Source organism: Solanum verrucosum, unplaced genomic scaffold (assembly GCF_900185275.1).
Source record: "Solanum verrucosum unplaced genomic scaffold, falcon-dt-bn FXZP01000161.1, whole genome shotgun sequence".
Lineage (NCBI taxonomy): Eukaryota > Viridiplantae > Streptophyta > Magnoliopsida > Solanales > Solanaceae > Solanum > Solanum verrucosum.
Genome location: NW_026020127.1, coordinates 36,486 through 48,908, shown reverse-complemented (window position 1 = coordinate 48,908; position 12,423 = coordinate 36,486). Strand labels below are relative to the sequence as shown.

The window sequence follows — 12,423 nt, the reverse complement described above, 5'->3', positions numbered from 1 at the left end:
TAGGTTTATGAGTCTTTTAGAATACAAAAGAATAAAACTCTTTTAGGTTTAGGACTCTTTAATTAGCTATAAAAAAAAGGTCCAAATTTTATTTTATTTTTCAAATATGGTCAGTAATAATTATATAGATGAGAATATAATTTGCGTTGGGCACAAAGTATATTATGTGGACATCCATTTTACAACTCATCACAATTATGCATTCTTCTTATTTATCAGTTTTTACAATTTCTCACCAATTTGGCATATCTAAGATTGTCATATGAGCAATACAAATGCTCAAGTGTTTTTACGATTCTCCTAGAAACTCGTAAACTTCAAATCAGCTTGAGATATTATCCTATATATATATATATACCACTACTATAAGATAGTGGGACTATGGAAAGATACAATTCCATTATTTTGCATTATATGTGTGCACAAACAAAGGTTACATACACTTATACTACATATATAGAAAGCCAAAAAACTTGCATAAAACAACAAGCTACATGGTCAAAAAGCCATACATTTATTTATTTTCGAACAGGAAATTCGAAATTTTCAAATATATTTTCTTCTTATTTCACATGTCCGCGATAGAATTACCGTTCACCTTGCTACAAACATTGCGAATTTCCAACTGAACGCCACGAGATGGGGGTAAGTTCCCCATCTTTATCATGGCATCGTTGAATTCGCGTAAAAATAGAGCAGGGTTACTATTATAGGTCCGAACAACATTAGCAGTCGCGGTAGATCCCATCAATACTTGGTCTGAGAAAAGAAGTCCTTGATTTCGAATTAAATCCTCGTAATAAAACTTGTCGAAAAAATCAGGAGTCATTAAATCCAATGGTACTAAGTTTGTGTTATTGTTACTAACAGGGCAACCGCATTTTAGTGTTGATTTCATGGCTGGGTTAATGTTTCTGTCGTCACATAATGTCACACATCGTGCAAATCCTACTGTGTGGGACCCGACTAACGCAACCATTTCCCGAGCAGACATTCCCTTATCGCTGAATTTTTTTAATTGGACATTGAGATCGTCGAATGGGGCTGGAAGTTGGGTTAACGCGCCGGTGAAATTTGCGGTCCTTGCGTCTCTCCGGCCTAGACTCACAGGATATGGAATTCCTCCTAACTGTTGATTTGAAATGAGCTTAAATAGAGCGATATGAATGAAGAAAAAATTATATAGCGTAAGGTGCATGTATAGACTTACAATATATAAGAATTTATAGTAATGGAGGGCATATATGCAATAATATATTAAAAATGAATTTAAATGAAGCAACTATAATTGTCCACTATAAAAACTAATAATATATAGTTGTCCAACTTAATTTGTTTAGTTCTGAAAATCAATAGATAATTTATTATTTTGTGTCTATTTTATCAGTGCTATTAAATATTCGTCATTTTCAATAATTAGATAAGTTATAATTACGGGTGATTATATAGTGAAATTACCCTTCTAGTTATTGTTTCTTAAAGAGTATGTAAAGTCAAATATGAACAAATAAAGATAAACATATTTGGGATTGTCGATAAGTAAGATATAGTTCCAATTGATAAAATTCTTGTCGAAGTAGTTGAACTAGTTAATATCATGAAAACGATTGTTGTAATTAAATTATATGAATTAATTATATATCTAAAAAAAAATGTTTTGAAGATAAGAACACTACAAATCAACATCAAGAAATTTTGTGTCCACTTTTAAAATGAAGAAAATTTAGGCAAGATTTTGACATTTGATTAAAAGACAGTGGGCGGCTTGTGACTTGCACAAGTTTAATTTGTTATTTTATTTCTTCTTGGAGTAGGTAAATGTGCATTATATATTTATTATTATTACAATTGGCTTCACCACACGCACCAACACCTACTTTAATTCAATGTGTGTTAATTGGAGACAAGTATTGTTGAATATTTGCTTCCTTTAGTTGTAGAGCAATGAGTATAAAGTTAGATAAATATGCATCTAGACAAGTGTTTGAAGGAAAAATGTTGACACGTTGATGATACTTCAAAGTTAGGACATATCACATAATTCTATGAGAATTTAAGTTATATACGTCGATAATATTAGTATATATAGCTTAATTAATTTGTTGTAACATATTAGTTATCATACGTTATCAGGTTATCAATTGACGTTTGTAACACAAATTACTTGTAATTACCTTATACATGACGTAAAACTATACTACTTATGTTCTATTCTATGTGTGTTAATTTGACTAAACATTAAGAAGGTAAAAATCATGATTTTTTTAATTTTTGTGGTTTTTAACCGAAATAAGTGTATAACATATCTAAAATATACTTTGTATCTTGTAATTTTTAGACATGACATGTCATTTCTCTAAGAAAGTGTCGATAATGGTAGAATCAGGATGTCACATATGATTCTTCTATTCTTAACTATAGGTCTTCAATTAGGTCCAATGTGAGACAAATTTAAATTAGTCAGAACTCCAACAGAAATAGCAATTACCAGGTCAAAACCATTAATAAAAATGGTGAAATGAGATCATTGAACAAAAAAAAATTAAATATAAAAAGTAACATTCTTTAAAATTGATATCTATTTTTTATATATATCAGTCCGTGCATAATACTTAAATTCAAACGTAATAAACTTACCATAGCAACAGAGTCACGAGCAGCGAGGGCAAGAATATCAGCACAAGAAACAGCAGCCCCAGGGCACATAGTTTTAATCCTTTGTTTAGCTTGATCAATTACTTGATAACCTCTCACTGAATTATTATTTGGTGGTGATGTTTTTTCTCCTTGGAACCTTCCAGGAATATCATCTAGAAGAATTCCAGCATCACATCCCTAATTAAATAATATCATACCACAAGTTAATATAATGTTAGGCCAATAAACATTAATATGCACTATACTAGAAGATAAAGGCAATTAATTAATTAATAACAAATAGGAATATACTTATGAAGTACTCCTTTTATTTTTATGAGAAGCGAATTTAAAATTTAAATATGATCAAGAAATTATGGTTTTTAATATAAATATGTCAATTATTTGCTATAAAATTTGACGTAAAACTATTTGAAAGCTAAATGAGAATCAAAGCCGTGGTTATTTATCAAGGATTTTGTTTGATGAATGTGAATATGAGCAAGATGATATGTTTAAATGAGAGCAGTATCAATACATGGAAAATGAAGATAAAGATAAAAACGAAGATGTCTTTGGTCCTAATTTATGTTTGATTGAACACAATATATGCAATTTTCTTCGTGTTGACCTTAATTTCTAATTAGTTCTTTTAAAAAAGAATGTCACACTTATATATTTTTGTACATATATTAACTTTATACTTCTTCATCTTTAATGAAAAGCTATTATGAACACTAATTTACTCCTTATTTAAGGCCACACAATTACATAATTATATTGGCATTTTAAAACTCTAAGTATGCAAAAAAAATTAAAATAAATTTTTTTCTTAAATTTCTTGTTTAGTAAGAAAAAAGTCATATAAATTGAAAAAGAACGAGTGAATATAGTCTTTGAAATATGATGAAGAACTTACATCGACAAAGCAGTCATGGAAGAAGAGGCGAATGAGAGACGCTCCCATTCGCCTCTCCCTCGCAATAGCTTCCGCCACAACTGACCCAACCGCCGCGAAAATACAAAAATCTTGAGTTAACATTTCTGAATTTTGCTCCAAAATATTGTTAATTGGCTCTTTTTTACCATCAAAATCTGCTTTTACAAGAACAATTAGAGCCATAAGGCAAAGTGCCAAGCTCAAATGAGTTGCACCTAAAGCCATTTTGATTAATTGATACAAGTGAAATAACTAAAAAACTTTTATTAGAAGAACTTGCTTTTTTTTGGGATGATTTTGTTGTGTGTTTTGGGCTCCTTTAAATAGGAGATTTGGATTGCCTATAGGTCAATTTTTGGCTAACGTGATATTACAAGAAAAAAACTTTAATGAGAGTGGTTAGGTTTGTAATGGGGTGGTTTTAGATTGTCGTTTATGGATTCACGTCAATTCAGTAGTTTTCTAGATCGATTATATATATATATATATATATTAAGAAATTTACAAAATATATATAAGTATGTGACTGTAAATTAAGTTATTATGGTTTAATAATTTAAGATTGAAATAAAAATTTATAAACTTTAAATTTCAGATATATGTCTCCATGTATTAATCAACTTTTGGCTACACTATTTTGCTAGTAAATATGATTGTATTAAGAGTAGTTGGATTTGAAATTTGGAATACCCAAAGCGCAAACATATAGACAAATTCAAGATTTAAATTCTATCGATTGATCAACCTTTAAATATTTTAGCATTGAACCCATTATATTTCTAAAATTGCACGTTCATACCTATTATTTGTCATAATTTTTATAAATTTTTATACATAAACTTTTGTTCCACATCAACAGTATGTATTCAATTTCAAATGAACTTGATATCGTAATTGTGCCTCCCCCTATGCATCTATATGACTGTGAACTCAATTATTACTATTTATTAATTTGAGATTAATATAAAATTCTTAAAACGTTTTAAATTCTGAATCGAACTTTTGTAGATAGTCAATTTTTATTAAGAGTGGTTGGGTGTGGAATGGACTTTTTCCTATATGCTCATATTTTTCCTCTCTGACCCTTTTTAAGCACGCTCCTTATACTAAACTTTCCACAAATGAATTATTTGTTTATTTGAAAAGTTAGATATATTCATTGTACCTTGAGGAAATAATATTTCTAAAATTATTTCTATTGTGAATATCAGCTTTTTAACCTATAGTAAAAATGTCTTCTTCTTGTTGGTAAAATGAAAAAACTTGGAATAAATTTGACAAATAGCAAGCTACTATTTTACACTCCTAAAGGTCAAAACCAATGAAATATGGTCGATTTTTTTAGAAATATACATAAAAAAAAATGTAATAATATGGAATCGAACTCAATTCAATCACTCAATCACACATGTTCCTTGATGAATATTTCTATTATTTTTACTTATACTCTTCAACTGCAATTTTGTACTTCAAAAACGGATGGAGTCCCTTGTTTTTTGGAACATTTAACATATCTTTAATTTAAGATCACAAGATTCAAAAATCTTCTTTATTTTCTTGAATTGTGCTAAATCAAAATTGACAAAACATTTGAAACGAAAAGAGTATATAAAGAGGGTATACTTTTATATTTATAAAGAGTATATATTTTTGAAAAATCGGACACAAATACCACAATATAGGTTTTATCCCCTCATTTTCTGCTCAAAATCTTGAGCTATTGGATCTTGTCCGCTTGACTTTTTAAATTTCCCTTTCAATTTTAAACATTTTGAAGTTCTTGTGGAACAATTTAAATTTTTAGTATGATAAAATGTCACATCAGATATTTAGTATCAATTGTTCTTCTACGTAATTTGTTAGTCGATAAATATATATATATATATATATATATATATATATATATATATATATATTACTTTTTTAATGAGAAATATATTAATTTTAAATCGTAAAATTAAAAAATATATTTATATCTTTCCATTGATATAATTTATAATTTAACTAGTTAAAGTAGCTCGTAGGTCAATTATCATTTTGATTAGGTTACAAATTGATCGTATGACTTGGTCGAGAGAGTACCATATATTAATTGATGTGATATTCTTTTTTATTTTAGTTCATAAAGATTTACTTATAGTTACATTATATAGTGTGTTGGATCGTTGAAATTTGTAAAGGTATTTTTTTTAGGATGAAGAAATTTAACTATAATTCAGAAGTGGAGGCATAAATGAAAAAAATAAACTAACGCTAAATGAGTTTGTTAGATTTGTTGTTGTTTTGATAAATTGATGATTATAGTTTGTCTTTTATGATATATTCAAATATAAGTTCTATTGGAGTAGATTTGAGTATCGTATATTGGATTGTTAAAACTCAAAAAATAAAAAGAAACTGGCAAAAAATTTCAGATACACATAACTGAAATTTTAATCAATTTTTACATGCAAAATTTAGACACTTGTGACTGAGATTTTAGCCAATTTTTTACGCGCACTATAGTTAAAAATATTTGGAGTTAGCCTTTACTAGTCAGGTAAAACTTTGGTAAAAAAAAGTTCGAATCTCAACCTTATTAGTCCACAACTTGAAACATATCCAAAGTTAGCTTTGTCAAGCAATACCAGATTTCAGACAAAAATATTCGATGTTCCACCGTCACCAGACCACATTTCAAACAAAAATGTATGAAGTTAGACAAAAAATTTCAACTTCAATCGCGTATGTCTGAAGTTATTCTCAAAGTAGGTAAACTTACCCAAAAAAAATATATTAAAAAGCGGGCTCAAGTTAAACTAGCAGCCCAACAACGGATATTTGAGCACTTGGCCCGTTAGAACTTCAAAATAACCCGAAAGCCCAATTGTGTGAAAGCCCACCTAGAGGACAAGATTTACTGTAGCCCAATTTGTATTAGCTAGTCTTTAGTCCATTTTTGGTCTTAGTGTATATTGCCTTTGGTGATTTCGATCAATTTAACGCGTTAACATGATATTAAAGTCAGATCCATCTTGGCTTATTGATTTAGTCGATATTGAATTTCCCATATTATATTGTCTATACTCCTGTTACAACTCTTACACTTCAAAATTGAAGTTTTCATCAAAAAAACATAATTGTGTGGGGGTGTAGAGTTTCATGTTATTATTGGGGCCATGAGAACTTGATTTCGTTATATAATTTAGAATAATTCTCTTCTCATGAGGTAGCTTCTGGATTAAATTTTGCTCAAAGTCTATTTCTTTATCAAGAATCACATTAATTATGGCTTGAACAATTATAAAGAGAATTGTACCAAAATTTGTGTTAGAGTAATAAATATCATCTTCTCTTTTTAATTAAAAACCGTAAGTTCGATCTCTCAAAATGAAATTGACTTTTAGTAAGGACTATTTTATATGTAAAGTGAAACTTTTCGATGCTAACCTCAATTACTCGGGCCCAACAAATAGGTAACGAACACCAAGTGAAAAAAAGAAGAGGAGAAATTACCAAAGATCTAGTAACTCTTGGATAAGCTAGATAAATACATATAGATAAATTAGAAGAATCATCACAAGAAATTTGCCTCATTAATTACAACTTGGCAAGAGTCTCCTCCAAATTCATTTTTAATATGTTGCTTTGGTAGGGAACATTTTTATCTCAGGTGAAATTTCTCGACAAAAATCTCAATTAAATGAACTTCAAAAATGAATATCAAACATCGAGTAAGAAACCAAAAAAAATAAAAATCAGGACTCAAACTAACCATGAGTACAAAAAACTTTATCTCATTCAATCAACCATATATCTATACCCAAATCCCCTTCTAATATTACTAGCAAAATGTTAGCTTGTAGAGGAATCACATTAACGATGACATTAACAATTACTAAACAAACCACTAAACTTTATGATGTGCGGTAGTATCGCCCCTACATTCTTAACCAGAGGTTTCAAGTTCGGCTCTTGAAAATGGAATATATTGTCTTTAGCAGGAAACACTTTACTACCAAATTAGAACTTTTCGATGATAAACTAAATTATTTAGACCCTAATAAATGAATACCGAACACCGAGAAAACAAAAACAATCACTAAAGAACCAATAACTATATGTATGGATAATCTAGATGTATATATATAGAGAATGAAATTAAATAACAAGAATCATCACAAAAGGGATTAATTAAAGCCTAATTACAACTTAGCAAGAGTTTCCTCCAACCACATTCTTGAAATGTCCATTAAATCAGGACTTAAACGTACCATTAATACACAAAACTCCATTTCATTCAAACAACCATCACCATCCAAATCACCTTCACTCAACATGCACATCACCTCATCATCACTCATATGGTCCTTTAATCCCAACAACTCTGAATTCTTCTTCAAGCTCTCAAATGTTATGACTTCCTTCTCCTCATCCATTAGAACCCTAAATCCATTGCTTAGCTCCTTCAAGAATCCCTCAGCTCCAAGTTTCTCCACCATAGAAGGGAAAAAATCCTCAAACACCACGTCGTGCCCCAATGCATGAGCCATTGATATCAAATCAGACTAGTGGTGGAGTCAGAAATTTTGTCAAAATGTCACCCCTAGGATGTGAACACGAGGCTCTCTTTCACTAGTATAATTTTTCAACGAAAGATATTCAGTTGAATAAATCCCCTTCTTGCCCTTTAACAAGTATTATGTTGATATTGGACTAGAAATTAGGAATTTTAACTGGGGATTTCGAAAAAAAATGTACCAATGCAAGTTGCAACCACTAGGATTTGAACTTGATACCTTCTTTACACGATATAATTTTCAACGAAAGGTATTCAATTGAACCACTTTATGCCCCTATTGAAGCAATAAGTATTATTGGATAGATGTAGTACACTCAAGATGGATGAATTATGATGAGTTCAAAGGGATATTTATATATATAGATAAGAGAGGAATGTAGAGGAAGTTTTGGGGGAAAGAGTCCAAGAAAATGCAAATTGCAAAGGAAGGAAGCTGAGGGAGAATGAGGATAGAATTATGGTTGATGGCAAATAACATTTCCTGGAAGTTGCATGGAAGGGTACCACCACACTAAATTGTTTTTATTTTTTTGGGAGGACTCTATATGTCATGGAGAGCATTTTCCTTAAAGAAATAAATAAAGTTTTAGATAATGAAAGGGAGTTTCCTATATATGTAGGTAAGTACTCATTTGGTATTTATTTATTTTTTCTAAAAAGAAGAAGGGGGAGTAGGGGATGGGGAAATGAAGTGCAGCGATAAATTAGTTGGGAAATCGAACCATCACCAATAAGATTAAAGTTCAGATAGTCAAGATAAAAAGATTCATCACTCATTTGGTATGGTCACCACCCATTGCCAAATATATTTTTTTTGTTTTATTTGAGCAGAATATTTTGAGGCCTATATTTGAACTATTTTTGAGCCTAATACTAGAGCTAATGTTTCAAATCCACATATAATTAAATAATATTTGTGAGATTGTGCAAAACTACTAGACTTTTCTCACTTTTGTTGTCCTTATATTTTTCTTATATATATATATACCATGAAAAAATCTACTAATTATGAATCAACAAGAAATGCCAGCTAATGAAAATTCTTCACTATAATTAAATAGCTAGCTAATGATTAGCCTTAATTAGTATAGTATTCTTTTTTATTCCGTTTCAACTAATCTCATAAAATCTCGAATCTTAATGTTGTTTAGTGGCCTGCTGATATTTCAAATCAATTTCAAATATATATATATATATATATATATATATATATGATATAATTCCACAAGTTAAGGGTTGAACGATTGTTTGTACGTAAACTTTACCTCTATCTTAGAAGGTAAAGAGAGGCTATTTCGGATAAATCCTCAACTCAAGGACAAGTATATCAAAACAGTTTGAGAAAAGAATGATAGAAGTGAAGAAACCAAGATAGAGAATAACATAAATCAAAGAATAAGAAAATACGAAAGTCCTATAGTATTACGACTATTATTATGGAAGGATAATGAGATAATGTTCAACTATTACTAGCCTTCGATCATAACATATGTCCTCTATAGTCTCCAATCTAAGGTTATGTCATCGATAAACTGATCTTTTGTCTAATCACCTCTCCTCAATACATCTTTACCTTACCTCTATCTCTCTTGAAACCATCCATACCCAAACTTTCACTCCTCAACATTGACCAATGATCAAGACATCTGTACATCTCCTCTTCACATGTCGAAACCATCTCAGTGTCGTTTTTCGCATCTTATCGTGGCCATTCCCAAAAAAATAATATATATATATATATTCCTTTTTAGATGAATTTTCTTTGTCATGATTGATCATATTAAATGGATATTAAGACATTTCTTCCGCTTCTTATATTGTCAACCACCAGGAAACTTACAATTACGAAGTCAAAAGGTTAACATTCTAAGAAAAAGTATTTTTTAAACCATATATTGGACTTTGATATATAATTAAAAGGAAGATCAAATAATGTTTTATGAAGTATTTTGGACAACTTACATGTTTCCAATTGAACAAGTCATGGGAGAAATATTGATTATAAGTGTGGTGCACTAACATATTTATAAGCAAGATTTACTAGATTTTAAGCGTTTTTTTTAGTATGTTAGTTTACTAACTTATTTGTCCGACTCTATTGGCTAACCCGGGTCCCCTCAATGGAGACTGGTACTCCCTCCGTCTCATTTTATATGTTATCCCTTTTTATAAATAGTTGATCCACAATACTTGTCATTTCATAAAATCAATGCATAAATTACCATATTGTTTCTTTTTTACCCTTGTGAGTTATTAACCTTGAAAATATAAATTTGACCAACTTAGAAAAACTAAGTAAATGATTCATGTTCATTGATTAAATTAATTAATCAAAATAAATTAATTCATATTAATTGATTGAAAATTTGAGTTCCAAAAAAATTAAATAAGGGTAGAAGGGTCATTTCTTAATGCAAGTGCAAAGTAAAAATGTGACATATAAATTGGGACGGAAGGAGTACTTGTTATATTATCATTAATGCCATTTCTTTTTTCAGTTTTTCGGTGTCACAAAATAGGAATTTAAGATTTTAAGGACTAGTGTAGAAATTAGGAGACCAACTCTGCTTGTCCCCAAAGTTGGCTAGGCTCGGTTTGGTTACCAATACTCGTTGCATTTTTATTATTGGTGTCTCTTTTTGCGTTTCAGTGTCATGAAATAGAAATTTAAAATTTTAAGGGTTTTGATGTGTATTATTAGTCCACTGATTTTCTTAAAATTTGTTAACTGACTCGGTTGGCCCCCAAACTTATCCAAGCCGGTCCTCATAGTTTTTGTGATCAGTACTCATTGCATTTTCACTAACGATGTTTTTCTTTCCAGCGTTTTGATATCATGAAATAGGAATTTAAGATTCTAAACAATTTTCGTGTGTGTTAATCCATTGATTTTCTCTGTTGACTCCCAAACTTGGCAAGACCAGTCCTTAGAAGTCTGGTGACCGGTTCTCTTTGTATATTCATTAATATTGTGTCTTTTTTTTTTCCCCTATATATATCACGAAATAAGAATTCAAGATTTTAAGCATTTTTCATGTGTGTTAATTCACAAATTCAGCAAAAATTAATCAACTGACTCCCTTGACCCCCAAACTTAGCCAAGCCAGGACACATAGGTTGTCCCGAATTTTAAAAAAGACATCTTAACTTTGCAATTGTTCTCTTAATGTATACATATATGTGTGAAGATAAGTGTAATATTATCATTGACAATAGGAAGTGAATCTTCAGACTATTTGTGGGAAGAACAAGCATTGCTAAATGATTCATCAGAACTACACCTTCTTGACTTTTCTAAATTGGCAGTTGCAACTGATAACTTCAATGGAGCAGGAGGATTTGGCCCAGTTTACAAGGTAATGCCAGTCTCTGAAGTGATTCACACACAGAAAATAACGCTGCTAATGCGAAAACTCTTGCTATGATACAGGGAAAACTAGAAGATGGACAAGTGATAGCTGTCAAACAATTATCTAGTTTCTCTGGCCTAGGAATTGAACAGTTCAAGAATGAACTCTTGCTGATCTCCAAAGGAATCTCATCAGAATGTTGGCCTATTGCGTTCACGGGAAAGAGAAGTTACTGGTTTATGAGTACATGGCTAACAGACACTTTGTTATTCAGTAAGTGGTTCCAACTATAGTCTCTGCAATGGCGTATTGCTTGATCAACACAGTTCACTTTAAGTAACATTTACTACTTAAAAACCAATGTATATATATATTATGCTGAGAAGCTTCATTGTTTTCTTCAATTGTATAACTATCTTTGATGTGCTGTTAATCACACTGTTAGATCCAAAAAAAAGTCATCAGCTTCCTTGGCCAAAACATTTCTACATGATGATTCATGGCATTGCTAGAGGGCTTCTTTACCTTCACCGTGATTCTTGTTTAAGGGTCATTCACAGGGATCTGAAGGCAAGCAATGTTCTCTTGGATGGTGATATGAATCCGAAAATATCAGAGTTTCGCTTGGCCAGAACCTTTCAAGTGACTCAAGAGCTAGCAAACACTCATCGCATAGTGGGAACATTGTAAATACCTCTACTTTTGGAAGCAAAATATTTTCTTTGATTTCAAAGTAGCAACTCTGACTCATTCTTATACAAATACGTTGCAGCGGCTACATGTCGCCTGAGTATGCAATGGGTGGACTGTTCTCTGAGAAATCTGATGTCTGCAGCTTCGGCGTGTAAACTTTTCCCAACATCAAAGTTTCCAAGAAAATATGATGGCGTACACTGCAATCAACCTAAATTTTTAGTCAAATCTCCTTGAAAAGA

General features: G+C 30.7%; 2 protein-coding genes across 2 annotated transcripts; both read right to left on the bottom strand.

Annotated features, from left to right (window-relative positions):
- Positions 1-358: 358 nt before the first annotated feature.
- On the bottom strand, positions 359-3,870 carry LOC125826055 (suberization-associated anionic peroxidase 2-like). Its single transcript, XM_049505353.1, has 3 exons — positions 3,557-3,870; positions 2,638-2,835; positions 359-1,129 (listed from the first exon to the last, which is right to left on the bottom strand). Exons 1-3 carry the CDS (start codon positions 3,800-3,802, stop codon positions 569-571), a joined length of 1,005 nt encoding a protein of 334 aa, XP_049361310.1. The 5' UTR covers positions 3,803-3,870; the 3' UTR covers positions 359-568.
- A 3,887-nt stretch (positions 3,871-7,757) lies between these two features.
- LOC125825997 (calcium-binding protein KRP1-like) lies at positions 7,758-8,201 on the bottom strand. The gene has a single exon (XM_049505289.1). It carries the CDS (start codon positions 8,107-8,109, stop codon positions 7,762-7,764), a length of 348 nt encoding a protein of 115 aa, XP_049361246.1. The 5' UTR covers positions 8,110-8,201; the 3' UTR covers positions 7,758-7,761.
- Between the last annotated feature and the right edge of the window lie 4,222 nt (positions 8,202-12,423).

Coding starts and splice junctions, on each gene's coding strand:
- LOC125826055 (XM_049505353.1), bottom strand. CDS start 3,802: ATGGCTTTAGGTGCAACTCATTTGAGCTTGGCACTTTGCCTTATGGCT. Junction 2,836..3,556: donor TCCATGACTGCTTTGTCGAT/GTAAGTTCTTCA, acceptor TTATTTAATTAG/GGATGTGATGCTGGAATTCT. Junction 1,130..2,637: donor CTCGTGACTCTGTTGCTATG/GTAAGTTTATTA, acceptor TCAAATCAACAG/TTAGGAGGAATTCCATATCC.
- LOC125825997 (XM_049505289.1), bottom strand. CDS start 8,109: ATGGCTCATGCATTGGGGCACGACGTGGTGTTTGAGGATTTTTTCCCT.